Source organism: Panulirus ornatus, chromosome 26, assembly GCF_036320965.1.
Source record: "Panulirus ornatus isolate Po-2019 chromosome 26, ASM3632096v1, whole genome shotgun sequence".
NCBI lineage: Eukaryota > Metazoa > Arthropoda > Malacostraca > Decapoda > Palinuridae > Panulirus > Panulirus ornatus.
The window spans coordinates 662,941-689,902 of record NC_092249.1 but is presented as its reverse complement, the minus strand read 5'-3'; the positions used below and the strand labels follow the sequence as shown (position 1 = coordinate 689,902).

The 26,962-nt window shown below is 40.3% G+C and overlaps 2 protein-coding genes across 5 annotated transcripts in view; both read right to left on the bottom strand.

The window, feature by feature from the left end:
* Window positions 1-13,886, bottom strand: part of LOC139757380 (uncharacterized) — a 28,150-nt gene extending 14,264 nt beyond the window's left edge. The window contains exons 1-2 of one of the 4 annotated variants that reach the window (XM_071677809.1): window positions 8,322-13,886; window positions 5,421-5,655 (exon numbers count right to left, since the gene is read on the bottom strand). Coding sequence is in view for 1 of the 4 variants with exons in the window: in XM_071677808.1 (XP_071533909.1) it covers window positions 887-889 (3 nt within the window). In the remaining 3 variants the exon portion in view is untranslated. The other 3 variants (XM_071677811.1, XM_071677810.1, XM_071677808.1) reach the window with 3 other exon arrangements.
* A 5,790-nt stretch (window positions 13,887-19,676) lies between these two features.
* LOC139757379 (uncharacterized) overlaps window positions 19,677-26,962 on the bottom strand; it is a 158,350-nt gene continuing 151,064 nt past the window's right edge. Inside the window, exons 18-20 of the mRNA XM_071677807.1 lie at window positions 26,193-26,418; window positions 25,815-25,970; window positions 19,677-21,660 (exon numbers count right to left, since the gene is read on the bottom strand). Of these exons, the coding sequence (XP_071533908.1) occupies window positions 21,367-21,660; window positions 25,815-25,970; window positions 26,193-26,418 (676 nt within the window). The 3' untranslated portion in view covers window positions 19,677-21,366. The remainder of the gene's footprint in view (window positions 21,661-25,814; window positions 25,971-26,192; window positions 26,419-26,962) is intronic.

Below are 26,962 nucleotides of genomic sequence, written 5' to 3'. Positions count from 1 at the left end.
TGTGTGTGTGTGTGTGTGTGTGTGGCAGGTGCTCACCAGATGGCTGGCTAGCTGGCTCTCCTTCCCAGTTTCTCTGGTGGGAGTCTACCTTTACCCACTGCTGGTGTTTTCTGAAAGTTGCCACTGTTTTGACTTTCACGTTGTTATGAACACGACGTTACGATCCTTCGGCCCGGTACAAATTCTGGGTATGATTGTCTGGCCTTTGACCTACGTACTTTTAAGGGTCATATTGAGGACGACGCCAACTTATCCAAGGGTAATAAAGTTGAGCTCAAGCTTACTAAGCCAGGGAAGCCAAACAAGGCAATTCCCGTACAGAACTGTACATCTTGAGAGATAATCATGTAGTTATAACAGACATTATAAGTGTTTATAATGTAAAAGTATTTTACAGACTTTACTATGCATCAAAATGTAGTAATATTGTTGACTGTTTGTCCACAAATTTCATGTTTCCACCGTACACCGTACACCGTACATTTCTGGGGTGGAACTGACGGAATATTTGTGTCAATTACATGGTAGTTATTGTTGTAGGTGTGGACAAACAACTAACATTACAACCTTCCTCTGCACAAGAAAGCAGTAGCTTGATTATCTCCGATACAAAGTGAACATGTATATAGTGTTAGCTAAAACAGCAGTACACACACACACACACTCATATATATATATATATATATATATATATATATATATATATATATATATATATATATATATATATATATATATATATATATATATATATATATAAACGCGCACTTCCATATAAAATACAAACCTCCAACAGCCAGTATGTTCATCGCTCTTCTACCTTGATTGTACATTTCAAAAAACTAATTGTCAAAAAAATTCAAACGTTAATAAGTCATTTTCTTACCATTTTAAAAGCTAAGTTTCACCCGTGAAAACCTTAAGTTTCTAGTTGTTAGAGTTGACACATTAGTCCCAGTTGGCACAAGTATATGAAGTTTACACTTTAATGTTCGAGGTCGCTATGACTCCTAAGACGTCACTGGTTCCGAGCGTCACTAGATTACTACACTCGTACGCCGTCCAGGACCCCCTGGGTCTCCTGCACGTCTGCTTGTTGCAAAGATCACTCTCGAACTGAGCAGAAATAGTTAGTAATTAGGCTTATATAGCGGGGCGGGGCTGGTGAGCGGGGCTGGGGGCGTAGCACAACACTAGGTAGTGGACAAGGGCGTGCGTGATGCTCTGCTTGTGCAACCTCGTCCGCCTTCGTGTCGGGATGTGTACAGGACGCCTCTCGTTACTATTATCAGACCGTTGATTGTCAAACGACGGGGCGACTCAGAGATGTTGAGGGTAACGCAGATAGAGGACAAATCCAGAAGCTTGTAAGTACGAAGTCACTCGCACGACTGCACGTGGTCATCTTCAGCTTTGCAATTATGTTCATGATAATTTTGTTTACATATACACTTAATTGAATAGGTCACCATCATAGTGGTTTATACATGATTTTCATCACAATGAAACTGTACATCTGGTTCAGCGATTTGCTCCTCATTGACGATATTGCCCAAAATTTGTCAATCTTTGCAGGAATGATAATCTAGAAGTGTTACCCTTAAAAACGTCTTAGTGATGTTTGGATAATCCCTTTGAGAAGGATGATACGATCCTTGAGCATTATAATACAGCCTTCCAGTATGACGGTACGACTCTTGAACATTATAATACAGCCTCTGAGTGTGACGGTACGACTCGAGCAAAACGATATGACCCTTTGGTATGATTGTCTAAATTCTGACCTGACCCTAACACGATAGGTCAGAGGTCATGCAAGCATAGTCAGGTGGTTGAGGATTAAGATAGATTATTAAGATTCACGCGTCATACATTGCAAAATGAAGAGTAATTCATATCATTCATTAATCATTACATGAATGTATTACCAACATCAAACATTCATATCATTACTGTCGATAATGGTATTCTGTCTTTTTACTCCCTCCCCTGACTACTACCACTATTACTACCACTACTGCTACTACTACTACTTCTAATACTACTACTACTGTTACTACTACTGCTGTTATTACTACTGATGAATTAGAAACAAGAAATAAAGATAGATTTATGGATAAAATGACCAAGGTTTGGTAACGGGTCGGTCGCTAGATGTACGTACATACCCCGTCCTCCTCTCCCTGTTCAGCAGCCGGGCTGGTACTCAACCTCCACTCGTGTAGAAAGTAAGTTTCCGGCCACTACCTTGTGATTCATCCCATCTAAATTGAACCTCAGAACACTCAAGTCTCGTGCCTGGTGTTTGCAATAGTGTTTTAAGACTTGATGGACCTAGATTACGTTGACTGTCTGTGAAAATGACCGTTACTGATGTACACTTGACGATAACAACCTCAGATGTTGAGATTGAACACCACCTCTCGACTCCATGCGTGTGTGCTCTCCCATGGGTATTACCAAACCTTAGGATCATAATATACTGTTTAGTGGCATATGTGGAAGGAACACATTATATACGATGGCTCATAATGAACACATTGCACACGAACTTTAACAAATCTGCCGAAGAATCCATTTATATCAAGCATTACTATGAAGAAAAATAAACAACGAACCAACTTTGTACAGTAGACTTATCAACATATGATCGGTATCACGATAAACAGTCGGGGAAAGACTGCATATATATTTCTGTTTATTTCTAAAAGTCTCGAGCCGTTAAAACATTCTCATATTCGTGTTCTGCTGAAAGAGAAGCTAAAAAACGTAGCTGGAGCGGGTGATGTAAAGTCACTTTTTTATGTGTATGTAGTAAAGATTGCGTCTTACAGTATTAGAGCCATAACCAAGCGCCCCCCTTCCTTACCTTGGTCAAACTTTTATTACTCCATTTATCAATCATGTCCACATATGATTCCAGTCTTTGCAGTTTAAACAGAATTCGAATAATCATTTGACTCTGTCACCGAATGATGTATTGTGAACCCCCCGTTCATCCCGTCATCCACAGTGTGTAGAAACTACAGAGATCATAGAGGGTCTTGGAACAATAGCAGACCTAAGCTAGTGTCCTGCGGGACGCTATTCCTGTCCAGTTTCGGATGGTACCTCTGACATATGCCCTTATCCCGTTTCACAAAATCTTTAATCCATGGAAGGACTCACGCCTGCCTAACACAAAGTACATTTACCGGTAATATCAAGGAGATCTTCAAAGAGCCTGGTTTTTATATTACTTAGGTTTCCTTTATCATTTCCATCTTTAGAAAGTGGTCAAAGAAATCGATGTGGCCAGTTATGTGTTGTGTGATAAACAACACTTGTACAGTAGTTACCGTTGAAATAAAAGATATATTCAACTTCCATTACTCCCAGGTTCATTTGTTTCTTCTTTCTTTAAGCTTCCTGTTTATCAGATAAGGATTACGTGAGTGGGTTACAAGGGGTAGCGGGTGTTCTGTATGATACAGTAATTACAGTGATGTACAATTTTACACCAGCTGTTCCAGACCATCTGTCGCTCCCTACTCCACACTCTCACGCTCAACATCCTCTTACTCTTCGCTATTAACTATCGTCATTTTCAAAAAAAAAAAAAAAAAAAAAAAAAAACGGGTCATTTGCCTTTTACTAAAAATGATCGTCTCGTTAAAGTTTCAATCTTCTGTTGCTCTCTACCTCCTCCAGTCACAACTCCTTCCTTCATTGTGAAACCTCTGTAGGTTTCTTTCCTCGTCCCTTACTTGTAATCTGATTCCTGATTTTTCGCTTCCAGCCATTTCCACGTCCGTCTCCCACCTCTCCTGCTACTCCATCTTCTGACACGAGTGTTTATCCACATGAGATGGTACAACCCTTATGTACGACGATGCAACCCTTGAGCACGACGTTACGAACAATGAGTATGACCCTTCAGTAGGACGGTACAGTCTCTGGGGATGATGGTGAGGTTCAAGGGTTGTACAGTCGTTTTCAAAGATTGCACCATCGTGCTCAAGAGACGTACCGTCGTGCATTAAGGCCGTAATGTCGTGCTAAAGGTGTTAAATATCTTCTTAAATCGAAAACAAGTTTCGCCATGCATACGTTACTGAAGTAGAATTTGTTGTCACAATCTAAGAGCAGCTGTTCCTGGCGTTTAACTCGGGTCCTCAAGGATTTCCTAAGGGCCTTCAAAATTTGCGGTGTTTGATGTTATTATTTGCCCAAGTGGAGCATTGCCTCACCCGGCATATGTTAGTGAATCTCTCGCCTCTGCCACTCGAGGCCAGAACAGTGAAGGAACTCCTGAGAGCTGGATTTGCCCCTCAGATAATTATGCTCTGTTCACTAAGCTGTTTTCTTAGAGTGAATGTTTCCAGATACCCTGTTCCTGGGTGACGGAGAAAAGTGTATCTGGTCGAGGTGGTGTATGTACAGGAATGTAACATCCTTAGGCACGCACAGGAACGGAATATCCTCAGGCACGTACTGGAACGGAACATCCTCAAGCACGTGCAGGAATGGAACATCCTCAGGCACGTACAGGAACGGAACATCCTCAGGCACGTCAACTTCAGTGAAGTATTAGACAGTCCATGAAATACGAGACCTGGAGGCCCTGTGGGACACTCTTATGAAAGTCTCGCGCGCCTTGCCAGATGACAAGTATAATAATAATAATAATAATAATAATAATAATAATAATAATAATAATAATGAACGGTTTATTGAATTTAATCAGCCAATCGGCTGAAATAACAAAATGGAAATACTGCAGCACAGGGAGGATATATCATTAACAGATAACTAGTGATAATCATGTGAGTAGATATCATATATTTTTATCAACAGATTCATCTGAATTACTCAGGTAAGTACGGCATCAGCATGAATTTTCAAAGAATCTTTTTCAGTGATTTTAGAAGTCATCAGATTCTTCGTACGCGTCATATATATATGCTCAGGTACAGAGTGTATTTCAGAAGGCCCGGTGTCAAGTAATATCACAGACATTGTTATCAAAATCAAAAATATACCTCAACCGTAGCAAGTGTGGTCTTGATTATTCCATTCCATTACCCAGAAAGGTGAGTGTGTATGTGGTGCTGGGGATGTGTACTGCACCGTAGGTCATGAGCCATAACAACACCTGCCCGTTACAACCGTCACTCTTCCGAGCAATGTAACACACAGGAATCTGCACGTAATAAACCTCTGTGAGCCTCACAATCGTAATACGTCTAAGACTGGAGAGAAAATCGATCCTGGAAATATTGAATATAATCACTCTTACCTCTGAGATGGGAGGGGGGAGGGGGACATGGTAGTAATTATATTTACTACATGGTAAAATATAAGTGGCGGCCGCAGTAAGGAGGCCAGGTAAGGTGTGAGTGAGTGTACATGTGGGAGGGGAATATCTCACACCAACTTACGTTTATGTCTCAAGTGTTGCTGAACTGTCGCTCTGTGTTCATGCCTGCCGACTCTTGGCCTAACCCGTGCATCTCTGAGGCCACAAGTTGGCAGGTTTCTCTTTCCTTCAGAGACTTGGTTGTGAACGTCATCAAGGACCCTAATGCGGTTATCATGTGCCTCTTCAACCTCGTTCCCTCCAGTGTTGGCAGGCCCACCGTCCATCTTCACTCCCCGTCAATAGAGCGTTTGGTTCTGGCAACATGTGGATATTTGTTAAGTTAGGGTTACTATCAACTGCCAGGTTTGGTTTGCAGGTTTGGTCTTGTAACTTGCCCCGTATGTTGTCAGATGGGTACAGTACTACACTCACTCTTCATCTTTTGTTACAGAATGTCCCCATGAAGGAAGATCCCTGGCAACACTTACTTTATCCTGAACAGGGTACTTCAGATTGCAATATGAGTGGTAGGAAGCTGATGTTCCAGAACAGTAAAAGAAACTGGATGAAGTTTGTGGTACTGACAAAGATGGAGGATGGTAATTGTTGACAGCCTCGCCACACTTACTACAACAACTGGCGGGAAAGTAAGCCAAGTTATTTACGAGTGACTGCAGGAACTCTACAGTGTTGTCGTATGTTACACCTGCAGACGGGGATACAATGGCACTGTAGCACGGGCCATCAGCGTAAAAATGTCATCCACACGTACAATCTAACACTGTAACGTGTTTAGTTCTAGGAACTGAGGTGCAGTAATACAGGAATAATGTACGTGCACTGTCATCCTTGAGGAGAGCAGCCTTATAGCGATTTTCAGTTCGACACTACTTACGAGGACATTCTACCATAGAAATAATTATTTTAAATTACACGAGGATCTTACAGTGAAGGTTATGTAAGTAGCAGATTAAAGGTCCCCACTTGAGGCCACCACTTGATGAGTGAGGCTGGCGGTTGTGGTCACAAGCTCTGCACACCGTTGTCTTCCTGACCTCCAGCAATCACGCGACTGACAGTTCCTGCCATTTACGAGGCTGAGACGGTGGGTAATATTACTAGACCTGAGCAGCTACAGTGATGGGACGTTATCGTAAGTTCGGTTACATACAAATTTTGGATTATCTCATACAAGATGTGTGTACGTCTGTAGTTATCCGACGATTGGTGCAACTGAAGAAATTCCAGACGACCCGTGCAAGCGGTCTACAGCTGACCTTGCCGGAGATAGTGTTTTAGATTGGCAGTCAGACCCTACCTCTTAAGAACTCTCCACACCACTAACACAAACTAACATCATCATATTATTTAAGCAGCATTTCACGGCCCCGCATACCTGTACACGTCGTGATGCCCAGGAAACACCACTTTCACTCTCTGGCTGGTCGTAGGGACGTCACAACTTGCGTAAATCAGTTAGAGGATCAGCAACAAGACAAATATACTTTTGGTGTTGATGATGATGGCAGGAATAACAGGCCACTAGTGGTAAGGTGCGATCCCAGCCAGCACCCAGGAGACCATGCTGCTCCTCCTGGAACGATGGAGCGAGTGGTCCTTGAACTACGGCGCTTCTCATCCTGGAACGATGGTGCTTTTCTTCCTGGAGCGCCATCCATCACCGTTTGGTGAACGTTTCTCCCTGATTGTTAGAGGGTTGGGGAGGCGTCGCATGACGTCACACGACCATATGGGTGGAAATTGTGGTTGTGGCGACTTGTGGTGCAGCGGCCTCTGCTCTGCCAGACGGGGTTGGTTTCTCTCTCTTGAGCAGCAAGGTTGGCCTCTGTAATTAGGGGACTTGGCTGAATGCCATCCGTACTTGGCGAGGATGCTCACTAATGGTCGTGACAGACACGTAATGGAGCTGTTTTCATGTCTATTCGAACAGCCCATTTAGAAACGTTATGAACTTTCACTGACTTTTGTCTTTATCATGGTGAGCCGGATGACAAGGCTTGATGTCTGGTCGTTAAGATCCCATCCTTAGCTTGACGTGTGTGTGTGTGTGTGTGTGTGTGTGTGTGTGCTCTTAGGGAAGCCGACCTGAGCAAGTTAAAGGACTAGACTCGAACATAACTACTTACAGGTTAAGGATTACCCTGTGATGTTTCAAGTATTATCTCAAGTAATCAATTCATCATTCTGGAAGATATGGGCTTGAGATTAGATATGTCTGATGTGACAATTAGAAGTATTCTGACTCTATTTCTGGACGTTAGAATGTGAGCAAAAGCTCTCCTTTATCTCGAGACTTGCAAATTCACGGAGGCCATGTATCTACGCGAACCAAGAATATAATTAGGTATGTTTGGTGTAAATGTCTGTCTCCCCTCCATCAAGCCAGAGATATGATCAGTGTTCACCTGAACATAACACTGATATCTTGAATGTTCATTTGATATAACTCTCAGTATCAGAGTCAAATAAGAACCTGAACAGTATGTCTCAAGATTCGTACTTCCATTCTTTAATGATGACAAGAGGAAGTTCTGCACGCACCAGGATGACCATAGTTTATTTACACGTGCTTGCATCCTCACGTGTGCACTGCTTTCACTAAGCCAGAGATTATAGCCGTACAGCGGTACACAGATTGGAGAGAAAAGGCTGGTTATTGATGCGCCACTCAGAAAAATGGTCAGACTCTGACCGAGGATTAGGTCTAGAAAACGTGTCACACCCACAAGATAGTGCAGATCACTGAGGCCGTTGACGTAACGAAGCCGGAATATAGACGTTCACGAACTTTATGGGCGGGAAGTGATCATGCGGTCAACGTGTACATACTTAAGAAAGTGCTAGGGGAAGACGGTATGGTAGGGTGCGGCGTGAGAACATGACGATCCAAGAAGCAAAAGGTTGAAGGGAAAGTTATGGGAGACTGATGATGAAAGACAAGGTCGTGTGGAGTCCCTACCTGTCTCCTGCTAGCCGGGGAGGTCGGCCAGAACACCAGGTTACCGAATCGTGGCACAAATTATTGACTGAACGGGTGAGGCTTCCCAACCTAGGCTGAAAGCTCAAAAATACAAATGAGTATTAAATAACTATGCAAAATCTGTACTATCAAAGTCATGGTATGGGTAAGGACAATCGCCCAGACTGAGGGGATATCATAACCTTAGAAAATAACTGATTTCTGGGATGAGTGACATGATGTACACCGTGAGCACTAACTGGTGAGGCCTGAATCTGATCAGGCAGCTGCTCATGGCTGGAGTGAGGACGAAGAGCAGAGAGGCAGCTGGTGCCAGGCAAGGGTCTCACGAAGATAAGGAATATGTGTGAAGGTGATGGAGCTTCTCAAGGGAGAGTAAGTTTTATTGGATAATAGATAAGGCGTACGGGGACAGTGGGACTGTTATAGTAAATAAGACGTATGGGGGCTGCAAGACTATCAAAAAGATGGTAAATAAGGAACATAGAGGCCATGGAGTTTATATGATTCTGTTCCAGGAAAACCCAATTGTGTTTGTTGCAGGAACAACTGAACGTAAACAACCTCTGAATCCAGTCTCACTTCCAGGAGCCCAGACAGACATACACCCTCACCATAGTGCCACACATGCGCCCAACATTTTCACATCCAACAGACTTGTATTCATCTAATTTCGTTATATAATTCTTTTGGTTTATAGCTACAGTAAAACTGCGTTCTGTCTTACTGTCTGCTGGGATCTGCAGTTTGCTGACGTCTTTATAGATGAGTTTTACCTTGATACTTATGGAATAATAACGTAGCATTAATCCACAATGATTTATCATGTCCCAGCCTCTACATGTAGAGTATTACTGTGTGTCGAAACCATTGTGTCTGTCCCCTGCCTGTGTACTCATTCTCTTTATCACTGTAACTGAAGGAAAGATAACAGAATCTCCACAGTAACACCTTAAGGACCTTCTATGAAGGTTACCAACTGACTAGATATGAGGGCTCACACTGCATGAAAGCTACGAAGTTCAAATTCATATATGTATCAGGCAGACAAAAAAATCGTCATAAAACATTTGCCAGTTGCTAAGCTGGCTTTTTTCTTCATATCTTACTCTTGTGACGACACGTTATACGCAGGGCAAGAGCCTCGTTATATTTCTTCTGTTATCATGTATTATCTTGTTATATTTCATCAGCTCTCCTGTATTATGTTAAATATTTCGCACGGTGGCCAACTGTTGTGTGTTCCATGTTCCCTTTAAAGTACGTCTGTTGTCTGGCTAATTGACACCTCCTGTTGGACAACACTTTCCCTCACCCTGACCCCGTTCCTCTCCCCTCCTCCTACTGCTCGTGTCTACCTCCTCGCTGGTTCCCTTACTGTAGCGTCTCTTCTCTCGCTCGTACCTAACACCTCCTCCCTGGCTTCAAGACCTCCCTTACGTAACTTTCCTGAGTAATTCCTTAGTAAGCTACTCTGTGGTCGGAAACAGTAATCATGTAGCGGTATTACTTTGTCTTTTATATTTTATCATTACGTCCTGTAATCCCTTCTGTATCTTGTAATATCCGTTGTCTCCATATCGTTCCACTGTTTACTACATGACTCATTACGAAGTTGGTCTCCGATTTGGATGTAGCGTCACTGGTAATTGCCTTGGTCTGTACGTGCGACTGCAGAGACTGTCAGATGAAGAATTGAAGAAATGAGATAACCTATGTCTCTTGTTTGTATGTAGTTATACCTCTACACTCATGGACCACAATCTCTTGTACTATCTCCGCCATCAGGATGCCTTTTCATCAAGTGCATACTGCTAACATTCACAGTTCCAAGCATCCCTCACCCTTACAATATATCTACTTCATCGAGACCCTTCCAACAAGTTTCTTGCTGAACTTCTTACAACAATGAACGACCAACAGTGGTTAAAGGCATCTTGAAACAGGTTGTTTTAGCCAGTCACATTGCTTACAGCACGTAGGGCACTTACGATACCTAAGTTATCAGTCTCCCTCCATCAGGGGTAATAATCTGATAGTATACCATGTTACCTGGCCATTCAGACGGAAGACCTGATCGGACGGTCCACCATACTGCTGAGCCAATCAGATGGAACACGAAGTAATTATACATGACATTGTATTGTTAAGCCAAATAGTCACAGGTAAGAATGAAAATTTTAAAGGTACAATATAATAATCAGACATCTAAGTCAGTGGGGAACATTCTTTGACTAGAAGGCATCTACAAAGACAAATGCATCATAAACAATTGGACCATCGCTGAACCATCTGGGACACTAAATAAATTGTTATAGTACGAAATGGATACGGTGTGTACATTTCAGAATAAATTCCAATTAACAAGTGAACGACATTATACTTGACTTACACTGATATAACTGTCATATAGATTATAATCAAACGCCAAACACATAGTTGAGCAATGTGATTGTCCCAAGACTTTTCACTCTCAGAATTCTACGAATATGCAACTGAGAACTTGGTATCGATTACGAGGATCAAATGACAACCACATACGAAGATAGTTGTTACCGTGGACTATATGACTGTACGACCCTCAAGCGTGACTGTAAGACCACCTAGGATGATTGCACGTCACTGCAACACAACCAAACGACCTCTTGGTACGATGGTCTGGTATTTGACATAATCCTTGAGGGTAGGGTCAGTGGCCAGGTCACCTCACGTGAGTATTACCCTAGCAATCAAGGTGTTGCGTCCAGGTCTGACACACCCTGGAATGCCTGGTGTTGACGCCAGGATTTCTATGAAGCGTAGCACGTTCATCTCTCCTGTACTGATCTGTTATATGCATCATCCCAACTTCCCTCTCCTCTTTATTTACTTTGATCAAGCATAAAGACCAGTGGAAATATGGCGGGAGACGAGCGGATGTGAACCCTAGAGGAAGGGTGGTGTTCGTTCGTCCAGTAGGTGCGATCACACAATAGCTGCGATCTTTAATGATGGTTGGGCTCCAGGCCTGTCGCTGGACACGCTCTACCGCGTCCTGAGGGCCGCTTCACACGCAACTAACGTCGCTATCTGGAGCAGTGACCGGACACTCGTACTGCATCATAATGCTTTATGTTGTCAAGAATTTTGTTCGGAGCTGATGGCCAGCGAGCATCGTGTACTGGGCAAGTATGATATGATCTCGTTATGGTACAGTCAAGCACTTGCCAAGTCTTCATGACATCGTAACTTTGATAACGTAAACAATCTTCATCTTATTGCTTCGCACAATCATCAGTGAATAAGATTATGATGTTAATGTGGTGCTGAAGTAACGACACTGTCAACGGGCAGGACAATTTGCATTAGATGTCAGGAGGGCATCTGGTCAACCCCTAAACTTCTTTATTTTCTTAAATATGAAACTGACAAAAGTAGTAAAATATATCTATCATCACTGTGAATGTAGAGTCAAGCATAGGGAGATTAACAATGATATGTCAAAAGGTATTTGAATTATACCTCATAGGGAAGTCCACCAAGACTTAGAATGGGATGGATTGAGGACATCAAGAGCTGGCTTAGAAGACGAAGGGAAGACACTGGAAGACGATGAAGGTTGAAGTACGAGGGCAGGAATGAATGGTGATAATTGACAGGTTGGCCACTGGCAGATACTGAGTCTACCTTGCCTCTGCTGAGATGAGATGAGAAAATCTTTATTCTTAGGCACACGAAGCTTTATAACAATATGATTTTAATCGGAGATGTAGTTGCATTCATGAAGGTATTTCTTGAAGGTTTTGACATGAAAATGTACTCTCATCTCTGGCCAGAACTGATTTAGAGGATCGTGAGTGAATATTTCGATATACGTAGTAAACAACAGAAGCCTTAGACGGCAGACCGACATGGTCGTAACTTATAATATCGCCTGGGTTATCAAAAAAAAAGATCATGCATGTGAAGTTTCATCAGTAAAAGACGACAGAAGATAATCATCAACTCACTGTTAACAGATGAATGGACTAACTGTAAGATGTCCGAGCCGTTGGTCAATATTTGTTGCATCACAACGAGAGAAATACCAAGCAAATGACAGAACACATGTCGCCACCTTCCGCTCGCAAGTTGCTTAAAACTAAAAGTAAACGGAAAGTGGAACGTATTTATCCGACAACGTTCGTCCTGTAGTTCCACTCACGTAATTATGATGAGCAAACCATGAAATAATAATTATCATTATCATTCTAAAAACCTCTAAGATCCTGTCATCCAATCAGAACTATATTTCATGACCAGTTAGCTGTATACGATGGGACATACCATGATATTCGTGAGGAACCCGATGAGTGTCTGCCAACATACGGAAGGGTTTGGCATAAGTTTTTTGGTTAATATGTAGTGATCTTGTGAACTGTTGGTTTTATGTTAGAGGGAAGGCACGAACTCCTACGTCTTATTCTTAAGACTACGAAGACAAAAGTAACTGCCTTGCCGTCTGTGTACCTCGGTACGTGGAGAGAGCAGGCCTTCCTGACTGAATTTACAATTACCTATCAATTTCAATTAAATATCTGCTACACTGAGCTTAATCACTGTTGACATTTGTCATAACATAATATAACGTGGCAGGAAAAACATTTTTCATTGCAAATTAATCGTAATGTACATGCAGGTAACTGTACATATTGCTACACAAAATGAAAAAGTACCTTAACAGATGTGTTATTCGTTTTCCTTCTTGTAGCCATCGACTGTCTTATAAAAATGAAAGACCTTGTTTATACATCACCTTTACAACGTCATACATATATTTTGCCCCATGATGGTTTACAGTGGAACAAACTGCGTTAGTACTCCTATAGGCAGAAGTTGCCCATACTGGTCCCGCCAATTTGCTGCATTCCTAATGTTCAGTTATGAATTTTTCTTACCTGCAATTGACAGACAAACGGAAAGATAAATCCTCTTCAAAACGGGAGAAACATGTTTATATCTTGAGTACAAGCCTCGAGATCAGTATGATTTACCTTTCAAAATAGATATCGAAATTACGTAATAACAAAAGCATATGAAAGTATAACACGCATTTAGCCTTATCACGAATACGGTTCGTCAGCGTTTTATTGATAATAATATGTTGCGTGTTGGCCTAGTTTGCGCCACCGGACCATATGGTGCTGTTTTCAAAGGTTAACACCGAAGCCGCGGGAGACGGCATGGTGTCATAATGGTGGCCTTGGGGGTAAAGTTCCCGCCCATTATTGTTTATTTTACGTCATCTTATAGGTGATGGCGGACCTAGGAATGGTTGTCTTTCCTAAGGGCCGGTAGAGCTACATATTTTAAATCACACCATTAGGAGCCGTCGTGTTACAGTAATGTTCGTCATTCTATAGCATTACGGAGTACACACCATTCGTTGCTCTTAGGAAAGTGAAACGGGTCGTACCCAAAATACTTTCACTGTAATTGCAAGACAAGGAAACTATTGAAAATATAGTTATATACTTGGATTAACTGTTTTCTTAAATGTCCAGGTGAATTCTTTAATAACAGTGAAGATATATATATATATATATATATATATATATATATATATATATATATATATATATATATATATATATATATATCATCATTTCATGTGTGAACGAGGTATCGCCAGAAAAAGGCGAAGAAAGGCCACATCCGCTCACTTCATTCTCTAGCGTTATGTGTAATGCACCAAAACCACAGCTCCCCATCCTAGCATGCCTTATGGCAAAATCTCGTCTTAGGTACTTTTGAGTAATTAGATAGAGTTGAAAGGGCAACAATCTGTATACGTGTGCGGTTATACGTTAAAAGCTTAAGTATGTATATATGATATGCAGGGACCTACTTACAGTCCAAGCCCCTTAACCCGATTCCCCATATCATGAAATGTACGGTCAACTTTTTTTTGGCCACTTTTCTGGGTGGAGCCACACTTGACGGCCCTCCCCACACCCAACAACTCATCTCTCACAAAACGATACCAGTCAGCCACTTAGTAATTTTTAGTTCTGCATATAAGACGAACCACATTCAGGTTACGGCCGATCTTCCAGAACAATTTTACTTTCATTTTTCGATCGAGTCACGTATAAAGACGCTGTCTGTGGTGCATCATCCATCGAACACCACTCGAGGAACTTACTGCGAGCGAATTGTATATTTTGTCCCCGATACTAAAGCCAATTTTTTTTTTTTTAACCGTGGAAATGTATATGTACATTCATTGTCAACATCATTTCATTTATTCCATGGGTTTAAGGGAAAAACTGTCTGTGCTAGGGGAAGAATGAGGCCACCTTGAGTAGCGCTCCCCTTGCTGAAAAGTGTCGTCATTCACCCCTATGGGTACAGAGCCGCGATCTCGGTCTCAAGGTTATCCGGACCACCTGACACGACGTAATGTTCCCAGATTTTATATTGTGAATGGACAAACCGGACGTATATTTCTGCTTGGTGTTACTCATGTGCGTATTAGTTTATAATTGTGGTAATTTTTATTCTAGGTCAGTACATTGGGTGTCATATAGCCTTAAGTAGTACTGAAGAAATTATTTTCGTACGTTTTATTTTACATATTTCTCTCATAATAGCTTTGAACAAAATCTTTAACGCTGTATTTAGTACCTTCTGGCTTAACGCTTAGTAGTTATGCCTCGTCAGCTCGCCCATATAAATTTATGTATGTCTGTTAACGAGAGTTGCTCTTAAAAGCTGGGGAGTTCTTTGCATTCATTTGATCAAATGCAGTATGTACGTAAAGATTCAATCTGACAATAAAGAGAGGATGTTCAAGTTCTCAAAATGAGATCTGCATCATAGTAATGAATGCTACCCTCGATACAGGGATGATCAGGAAAAATACCCGAGCAATGTAAGGATGATACGCCTATTTAGCAATTATCATCTTTGTTGTCCGTACGGATGGGAAGTACAGGACTTTCGTGGTAACAAGAATGTAAAAAGAAAACAATAGTTGGGAATGAATAAGTCAGCTGCATACTTGCTTAGTATGAATCCCTGTATTCAGTGTGATATTATTCTTGATCACGTCCAGGCATTTTTATGTTATGACAATACCGTCTCCCTGCAGGAAGGTAGTCCGATCATTTTGTGAATAACATTTGCTCATTATTCGGAAAAGCGTTTGCTAATCCCTTATCAGGCTTTTCAAGAAATGGCACATGTCACATGTAATTATATACATATTTTTCTTGTTCTTTCTACGGTTTCTCGTTGGTTCTTGAAAAATTTCTGGCCAGCAATGACTTGATGCGGCAGTTGACATTTTAAAGTCGAGAGTACAGTTGGGCAGTTAGAGCAATTTTCTCTGAAAGGAATATAAATGCTGTGGTTCCTCACATAATGAAATATATATGGTCTCTTTGAATGTAGTGTTGCATTATTTTCTGAGGTCTACTTTGGGTGTGGATTATTGTGGGGGTACACACTTTCCTCCCAGCTTCTTGTTTTGTCAGAGTAAACGAGTAGTAGTATAGATAAAAATTTGATAAAAAGAATGCGTGAGGAAATAGTAGGAAAAAAAATAGAAAGTGAGGATATATAGATGAATGGCAGGTAAAGTCAAGGAGCTGTTCTTTCTTACATCACTGTTAATTTTGTTGAATGGATAAGTTGCCTCAACTTTTATCTTTTTAATACTTGTCTACTGTTTTGTGTGCCAGCGAGGTAGCGCCAGGTACAGATGAAGCAAAGGCTTCATTCGCATACATGTGTTCTCTAGATGTCAAGTGTAATGAACCATAACCAAAGTTCCATATTCACGACCAGGCCCCAATAATCTTCCCGTGTTTCCCCGCGCTACTTCGTAAGCCTTGGCTCAGTCCAGTGATGACATCCCCCCCCCCCCCTGTAGAGTACATTGCTTCAGTTCACTCTATCCCATGCATGCCTTTCACCCTCCTACATGTTCAAGCTCTAAGCTTTTGTCATCTTACTCACTCCATCTTTCCATCTCAAATTTGGTCTCCCCTTCTCCTTGTCCCCATCACTTCTGACTCAAAACAGGGATACCCCATTGAAAGCTGATTCGTTATAGAGCTTTCAGCTTCTTGGTACTTAGCTGATATGCTACAGAGCTTTTAGCTTTTTGTATTTCTATAATGTTGTGAAAACCTGCAAATTTAAATGAACAAGTCACATCCATCATTTCTGTTAATGTTTGCTCAGCCAACGTTGAGCACTGTATGCAGAGCACTCTGGACCAATCATTGCTTAGCTTCTTGAACTCTTTCATTTTACACATATGTGTGAATGCTCAAGTTCTCACATGTATCATTCAACATTTTAAAGAACATTTAAGAATTATTTATACCCATAATGTTTGGAAAAATTATGAAACAGTGTTAGAAATACACTAAAAGTAAAAAATTTCCCTTTGGAGGTGAAATGGAATATTCTTAGTTAAGAAATAAAACAACCATGGAGACATCACACACCCCTGCCGCAAACCTACATTCACTGAGAACCAATCACTTTCCTGGTAAATTATATGGGAGGGTATTGATTGAGAGGGTGAAGGCATGTACAGAGCATCAGATTGGGGAAGAGCAGTGTGGTTTCAGAAGTGGTAGAGGATGTGTGGATCAGGTGTTTGCTTTGAAGAATGTATGTGAGAAATACTTAGAAAAGCAAATGGATTTGTATGTAGCATTTATGGATCTGGAGAAGGCATATGATAGAGTTGATAGAGATGCTCTGTGGAAGGTATTAAGAATATATGGTGTGGGAGGCAAGTTGTTAGAAGCAGTGAAAAGTTTTTATCGAGGATGTAAGGCATGTGTACGTGTAGGAAGAGAGGAAAGTGATTGGTTCTCAGTGAATGTAGGTTTGCGGCAGGGGTGTGTGGTGTCTCCATGGTTGTTTAATTTGTTTATGGATGGGGTTGTTAGGGAGGTAAATGCAAGAGTTTTGGAAAGAGGGGCAAGTATGAAGTCTGTTGGGGATGAGAGAGCTTGGGAAGTGAGTCAGTTGTTGTTCGCTGATGATACAGCGCTGGTGGCGGATTCATGTGAGAAACTGCAGAAGCTGGTGACGGAGTTTGGTAAAGTGTGTGGAAGAAGAAAGTTAAGAGTAAATGTCAATAAGAGCAAGGTTATTAGGTACAGTAGGGTTGAGGGTCAAGTCAATTGGGAGGTGAGTTTGAATGGTGAGAGGCTGGAGGAAGTGAAGTGTTTTAGATATCTGGGAGTGGATCTGTCAGCGGATGGAACCATGGAAGCGGAAGTGGATCATAGGGTGGGGGAGGGGGCGAAAATTTTGGGAGCCTTGAAAAATGTGTGGAAGTCGAGAACATTATCCCGGAAAGCAAAAATGGGTATGTTTGAAGGAATAGTAGTTCCAACAATGTTGTATGGTTGCGAGGCGTGGGCTATGGATAGAGTTGTGCGCAGGAGGATGGATGTGCTGGAAATGAGATGTTTGAGGACAATGTGTGGTGTGAGGTGGTTTGATCGAGTAAGCAACGTAAGGGTAAGAGAGATGTGTGGAAATAAAAAGAGCGTGGTTGAGAGAGCAGAAGAGGGTGTTTTGAAATGGTTTGGGCACATGGAGAGAATGAGTGAGGAAAGATTGACCAAGAGGATATATGTGTCGGAGGTGGAGGGAACGAGGAGAAGAGGGAGACCAAATTGGAGGTGGAAAGATGGAGTGAAAAGGATTTTGTGTGATCGGGGCCTGAACATGCAGGAGGGTGAAAGGAGGGCAAGGAATAGAGTGAATTGGAGCGATGTGGTATACAGGGGTTGACGTGCTGTCAGTGGATTGAATCAAGGCATGTGAAGCGTCTGGGGTAAACCATGGAAGGCTGTGTAGGTATGTATATTTGCGTGTGTGGACGTGTGTATGTACATGTGTATGGGGGGGGTTGGGCCATTTCTTTCGTCTGTTTCCTTGCGCTACCTCGCAAACGCGGGAGACAGCGACAAAGTATAAAAAAAAAAAAAAAAAAAAAAAAAGAAATAAAACTGTAAGGAACACATTTTATAGTGACATCGTTGAAAGCTCTTTCTCCAGGACAGCATCTTGACGAGGTGGTCAACTGGGTATCACTGTAAATTTTTGGCAACCTCTCCTTACTCATTCTCCTTATGTCCAAACCATTAAAGCACATCCTCTTTTGCTTTCAGCCATACCTCTCTTATTACCACATCTCTCTCTTTCTATTATTTCTTACTCAATCATCCTCTTCATACCACATAGTCCTCAAACTTTTATTTCTGTCACATTTACCCTATTCTGTACATTATCATTTATAGCCATGCCTCACATCCATACATCATCAGAAGTACTTAATCCTTAAACATACCCACCTTTGACCTCCCAGGAAGTGACACCTCTTTCCACACATTACTCAATGCTTCCAGGACTTTTGCCTCCTGACCCACCCTATTACTCATCTCAACTTCCATGATTCCATTAGCTGCCACATCCACTTCCAGATATTTAAAAAACACCACTTTCTTCAAGTTTTCTCCATTCAGACTCACACCCCAACTAACCTGTCTCTTTGCATTGCTAAATCTAATAACCTTGATTTTATTGTTTTTCCTTTCACATACTCTCCCAACCCATAAACCAGCTTCTGCAGGTCCTCACTCAAATCTGCCACCAACACTGTCTTCAGCAAACAACTATCTCATTAAGAGCAAGTAAAGTCACATCCTTTTCTTCAAGATATTTTGAGTACTTTTATTTGTTCCCCAGCAATAGGACTTACTATGTATAAGAAACTTATGTTTGCAAAGGCATTTAATGTATAGATGAAGGAATATGAGTATGATTTATATTTGGATATTCATATCATACTACACAACAAAGTAACCTTTGGATATAATTGGAGCTATTCATATCATACTACACATAGTAATCCTTGTGCAAAGTTGGCCTGCAGTGCAAATCTAAATCCCTTGCAGGTCAGTGACTCTAACATTATTTGTACAAATTTCACCCACTCACTGGCCAGTGAAGTAATATGAATAATTGAGAAGGGGTTTTAGTATTTCTTTGTTATGGGTGGAGCAACACTTGTTCTACATGAGGGCATGCACTTGCAAAGCCCACCAATTTTAAAAGGCATCTTCTCTTGCCCAGGCTGAGCTAGTGTGCAAGCAAGCATGCAGCATCCTGCCCCACTGGAATCTTGTAACTGTCAAATTCTACTTGATACAATACGCATTACAAGCATGCAAATCCATTGACTTTGCCTTCCTTTGTAAATCCTTACCAGAAAATCCACTGTGTATTCCTTTCTCCTTTATCACCACATCAAGTTGTAGGTAATGGAAATTGGAGAAATGTTACATCATCCTTTATTATCCTATTTAACAATCATTTCAAGTTATAAATATAAAACCTTACACAATATATACAGTTTTCAGCAGCCGCTGTATGGCAAGAGAACATTAGCATTTATAAAAAAAAGTCAGTTCTAATGCCAAATTCTGATGGAAAGGCATAATCTGTGAATGCTACAGTCATTTATTTACAAAATTATAATTCTTAGTTGTATTATGTAACTTTTTTCCTAATCCCAGTGCTCTACTACTCCTGCACTATCTTGCATGTACTGTATCTTATTGATAGAATTCTGTCTCCCAAGTTTTTCTGCATAGCGGTGTATAACTCAGCACAAGCACAGAATGTAAGAGTCTGTTTAATAATTAATGTTGTTAAGTATGCATTTTTATGAATTCCTGCTTTAAACACAGCAATTCAAATATTTTGCCTTAAACTGATATTTTATGATTTACCTTGACAATCTTTTTACAATTAAAATCTTTTTTTTTTATAATCACCACAGAACCAATTTCAATGAAAGAGTCCTGGTGTTACTCAGAACCTTTTAAAAGGCTCCAGCAGCCCAAGGCTGCATCATTTCTGGCAGAAGGGAAAAGCAGACTACTTTAGAGTGAGAAGTCCTTTGATGAGACTATACTCCTCCTAATGACACAGCCTCACTTTTCACTTGCAGTGTAATCTCTTGCAGGCGAAACCTTCACACCAGCCCCTGACTTTTCCTCTAGTACATTCCTAAACCATCCTTCCCCTTGGCCCCCGAGTGTTATTCTGCTCTAAGCCAAAGCATCTGGGTTCCTTTCTCTATGCATACTGCCTGTCACTCCCCCCTTGTCTTGGTCGCGTCTGCTCACATTCAGACACTGCACAACGCTACCTTGCTCACATGGGAAATGGTGAATTTGCATGAAAAATTTTCATGTCCAAGGTTCTAAACATGGACTTACGTCTTCTCTAAGTCCAGCCCCTGACCAAACATGAAAAAGGGCAAAAAGAATAGAAAAAATGAAAAATGATGATGAATAACCCATATGTTTAACAGGAGGTGAAGTAAAGTACCTTAGCCTTGAAAAATGGGCAGGTCATATTTGTTTGGAAAAACATGAAAGTGTTGATAGTTACAAAGCTCAGCAGTGTAGGAAAAGATACTGACATCACATATGCCTACCCTTGAGTTGCCAATGGCCATAGAGTAATCATGAGACACAAAATGATTTACCTAATAATAAAAGTTTGTAAGCAGCCAGCTCTTGGATAAAGTGAGGGAAGTGGTATCTAAAAAAAGGGAAAGAGAAATAGCATGCATTACAGAAAGTAAGGTTCTTTTCCTTTTTTTGTAGTAAATCTCTAAATATAAAGTTCCTATAACTATGTATAGATGGTTCTTATGAAATATGATGGACTCATTCAACTATGAGATTATTTGCAACCACAAAATGTGCACATTGAATGTTTTGAAAAGGTCATGAGTATGAAATGTTCAAATGCATATACATATACTAGTGATATTTACAATCATTTCAACAAAATATCACAGTTTGTTTACATGAACTATAATGTCATTATTTTCAGTCACTCAGCAATTTTCATTCCTAAAAGGAAGGGAAGAAATTAAGGAAAAAGTCACATCTCTCACATTCACTAAAAATAATCTACCATAATTTCTTTGTATAATAATGTATAACTAGACTTAACTGAATTGCCTGTTAGCATTTTCATCGGCTTTCTCACTTGGATCAGAGGTCAACAGGTTACTCAGATACTTGTTTGTTGACACTGGTGTCACAACTCCTGAGGTACTTATAACTGTGATGGGAGTAACAACATTTGATACAGTGAAGTCTGATTGGGAAGTGGATTCTAATGGAGTAATAGTGGGCAATGTAGGTGGAGATGAAGCTGCAGCAAGAAGAGGTGATGAGTTTCGGGAGCTTGATTCAGTGCTAGAAGCTGGTGTATCTCCAATGCTGATAAATGGATTAATCTGAAAAGGTTAACTTAAAATCAGAATAACAGACAACAGATATCATTCAAAAATGTTCATTAACAATTAAAAGATCTTAAAAAGAATATTGAAACAACTTCATTTCACAAATTTTTCAGCAATGTACACTTCTTTTAATCTATACAGCATGATACAAAGACAATGATAAGCATTTTTTTTATAAAGTAACAATGGGGAGTCGCACATGCACCTTAATCTTATGCAGGGCTAGAGAATGTCGTTAGCAGTGCATCATAATTCATATCATTGTGTTTGCACTGTATTATAATTCATATTATTATGGTTGACCATGGATTAAAACCAAACATTTGTAGACAATCACAGAGTATTTTAATTTCTGGAGGAAGAAGTCCTGGCCATCACTTCTCTGCTAATAATGCAAACTAGTGAAATTAATCCTAACCCTGGACCACTAAAGAACATTGGCACACTATTCAAACTCCATTACCAGAAAGCAATGCTCTGTCAGATGCTCCAACTGCCTTCAAAGTATTACCTTTACTACATAATACTCCCTTCCATGAAAGACTACTCAGAACTATGGATATGCACTTAACACTCAAACATAATCTCCTGCACCATCACACTCTAAATTTAAAAACCTGACAAGCAACTGCAAAAAATATACAACCCCACCTTTCATAAACTAACTCATCTACTCCAAAAAATTTCACATGTATGCACACCAAACATTCGACAACTTAACACCAACGGCATCAAAAAAATTACAAAAAGATAATCAACTTACTCCAAGGTCACAACATAAGCACAGCTCTCATCCACGAAACTAGACCAAAACCCATCCAACCTCCCTACTTTCTAAATTTCACAAACCCTGACAAGGCAAATAAAAAAGACTTGAAGGAGGACTTGTCACACTTGTACACTACAATATCCTATCCAATGACACCAATCCGAATAACATAATAGATCACAGACAATGACAACACTCTTGAAATACATTCAATAAATATAAAACTACATATCACTCACATCTGAAGCATTCTTGACCAAATCCAACCACTTCCCTTCTCTCTAAAAACTCATAAACATACTTGTGAAACAGTGCTCAAAAATCAGCCATAAATCATCTACACACTTAAACAGCAGCCACAGAAAAACCTATGCAATATCCTTCCTGAAATGCCCTTCTACTGACATTCACACTGCAAATGAACCTTCAAAAACTGCTCTGCAACAAGCCCTAACAATGTTTCAAACTTCCATGCAAAGGGCTTCGGCATAACTGCAAGAAAAGATGTATAGATATCTTCAACCACTCTTGGTTGCACAGGGAAATCCAAAACATCTGGATTCTTATGAATACAGCACCCAGCCTAAAATCCTCCAAACCAACCAATCTATTTTTTGCTACACTATATCACCACTGTCCTCAGTATCCAAACTCCTTGAAAACCTGGTCCAAAACAATCAGCCGAAATATTCTACTCTCACTTACACAGCATGAATTTAGACCCATCTACAGGAATCCCTGACTTACAAGCATCCAACCTTCAACCACCAGTACCTACATACAAGCTCCAAAAAACAATAATTAATTCCTAATCCAACATACAATCAATTTCTCGTACTGAATCGTTTTTCCATTAAGTGTTGCTTAATATGATGTTCTATGAACTGTATTCACTTCAGAATACAGTATCTAGCACATCAATACAGTCAGGTATAGGTATTTCCTCGAAATTTAATGCATTTCTCTATATCATCCAACTTATGAACATCTAACTTATGAATAGAATGCCTTATAAACAAGGTCCAGGGACCTAACCCATTTATAACTCCAAGATCCCCTGTCCTTCACCACTACACTGTACACAACATACCCTACATGGCTTCAATCAATGAGAACCAACATCTCCAAAAAACTTTTAGTGGCAACAGATTTCAACAAAGAATTCAACAATATACCCTAAGACATCCTTGCAAAAAAAAATTCGACACAATTCTCAAAATGACAAAAAATGGGTACTCAACATGTCTGAGTCACTCAAAAGTGTTTCTCCTCCCAAAATCCTCAAGCTCTACAAAGGAGTTCCCCAAGGAGCAGTTCTGTCTCTAACCTTCTTCAGCCTCTCTCTATATGACCTCCAATCACCTGTAGACTACAGTGTGAATGTCCAGTCATATGCAGGTTACCTCATGATCATATCACAGCATCCTGACACTACCCAAGCAACAACAAACATGGAAATCTCCATCTAGTAATTAGACTTAGAAACCATAAATAGTGATGTGTCATTTAGTGAATATGGATTGAGGTTGACCCCAACTGTACCCATCTCACTGCCACTGCCCCATCTATTTCTACATATCGTTTACTTTTACTTTAATTTCTTTCATATACAACAATAAGTCATAACTTGAGTCATAAGCTCACCACCCTAATCCCTTCTTCTGCCATCCATTGTCAGGAGCTCTACACATTAACTTCAGAACAATATCATACCATGTGTATGTGGGTGGGTTGGGCCATTATTTTGTCTGTTTCCTTGCGCTACCTTGCAAACACGGGAGACAGCAACAAAGTATAATAAATAAATAAATAAATAAATAAATAAATAAATAAATAAATAGAAGGCATAGATAATTTTTTTGTGCATTTACTTTTCCTCTACTGACATATGACCCATTTATCAAGAGGAAATAGAAATAGCCAATTTGAAGGCTACAATTTTGTCTATATTGTTATATACACAATGCAATCACCCATAGCCAACATGTTGGAGAATCGCTATTAGTTAAGGAAAATGTACTGCAAACAAAAGAGTAGACTGCACTCCCACTTCTGTAACTATCCGTCTTTTTTCATTTGGTTACATCAACAATACACCATCACTGATGGTTTGCAACATGCAGACACATTCTGAATGCAGTCTTGGGGGTTTTGACACTTGAAAGTGTGGAGTTGGGGAAGACTCCACATATGTAACACCTTCCCCTCCATCATTAGTTGTAAAATCCCAGGAAACCTCCTCCAAGGGCTCCTGCAGCTTCAAGGCTGCACTACCATCAGTAGCAGGGAAAGGATGGACTTGTTTGGAGTGAGAAGTTCTTTGAGGAGATTGTACTTCAATGCTATAACCTTGTCAAAAGTGACTTTTCAATTGCAGCGTATCCACTAGCAGGTGGAGTCGAGTAATACCTACAAAACCCTTTAACCCATTCATTTGCTGTCAGCAGAAGTAAAGATTTTCACACATAACTCCTTTGGGGAAACCCGAATAAATCACTTGTCAGGCATTTAACATAAGCATGGTACTTGCTACACAACCAGAGAAGTTTGGTCTTAATTGCTATGGACACATGCAGGAAGTCTGATTAGTTGTTCCAGGCCAATGAGAGCATGGGAAATATTTAGCTAGTCTTTGTGGAGTATGTTGATATCTCTGATATTGGGGATATCAGCAAGTGGATTAAAAAATTCAGCGGCCTTGTGGCAATAGATAGTTCAATGATGTTACAGTTAATAAAAACAGTGTATCAGCACAACCAGATTTCCATTAAGCTTTAAAAATGTTTTGATTAGGGCACCCTGATTTAAGTGAAGGGTTCAGTTAATCTTATGCAACATCGTCACAGAATACTAAGTCAGCTTGTTTTACACCAATAAGTCTACTTTTCATCACTTAAGGAATAACATGCTTCTCAACACAATTTTTTTCTTACATCTGAATCATTAATTTTCATTATACAAGTCTAAGACCCTTTTTAAGGGGGTCCTGCAGCTTCAAGGATATGCTAGAATCAATAGCAGGGAGATCATGGACTCCTTTAATTTGTAAAGAGTAAGCACAGTTGTTTAATGTTTTAATGGACAGCAAAGGACTTCAATTATTGTTGCTGGTATTACTACAGGTAAAATCCACTAATGATGATACAGCCTCACTCAAGGTGTCTTTTCATTCACGGTATAACCACATGAAGAAGAGCCCATTTATACATTTTTCATTTATCACCATCAAACACACAACAAATTCATCAAACCAAGGCCACTGAAAAGCAAGCAATATACACTTACCATGCTAATAACCATAATCCACTTGACAACTTTTGTAATAACACTGTCAATATATGCTTAAAGATTGAGGCAGAGCTTAAAACAGCATTCTTACCTTGTTACCTGCTTGAGTCTTGGCTTGAGCTTTGGCTTGAGCTTTCTTCTCTGCTTTCTCTGTGGTCTGTTGAGCCATTTGCACTGCAGGAAGGCGGGCCTGTGGACGTGGGTTTGATTCATCTTCTAGGAACCTAATGAATGCCTGGGACAGGGACTGTTGAAAGATGTTAAGTAATAGTGGCACGTTAATATGTTATGGTGTTTAATACTTATACATTCAAATACGTTAAGTAACGGTGTTTAATACTTATACATTCAAAAATGTTAAGTAACGAGTTAATTTTTCTTCACTCTGTCTTGTACTCAAGTGTTATATCACTAATCATATCTAGATTTTTCTATGAACAGTAATTTTCAACCTTTCTTAAAAACTTACTGTATGATCCAGAACATCCACTTTTGATGTGACACGGACATTACTTGCTGGTGGGGCAAGGAAATTGGCTATGGATGTCAGCCAAGAAGTGCCTTGAGTGTCTAGTCCTGTACGTGAACGTTCCTCCCCTGAGAAGTCCAACACCTCTGCAATAATTCTGAGTACCTCTTGTCGTTTGTCTGCTGGAGTTGCAAAGTAACCCACAAGTAGATTACGAAGAAGAGGCCTGTCAATATCCAAATCACATTAATTACCACAAATAAAAGAAAGGGACAAAAGGAATCTTAAAATATGCAAAATTCATATTGAAAAACAACATTCTTGCAAGAGAATCAAGGGTAAAATCTCTTCCTGATGTGCTATACATATGAAGGAACATACTTAACTCCAAGTCAAAGAAATTTATCACCCTCATGTCTTAATCAAATATTTACTGAGCATAAAAAAGTGATGCAGAGAATTCTTGAACTTGATGTGGAAAATATTTATTTATTTATTATACTTTGTCTCTGTCTCCCGCGTTTGCGAGGTAGCGCAAGGAAACAGACAAAAGAAATGGCCCAACCCCCCCATACACATGTATATACATACGTCCACACACACAAATATACATACCTACACAGCTTTCCATGGTTTACCCCAGACGCTTCACATGCCTTGATTCAATCCACTGACAGCACGTCAACCCCGGTATACCACACCGCTCCAATTCACTCTATTCCTTGCCCTCCTTTCACCCTCCTGCATGTTCAGGTCCCGATCACACAAAA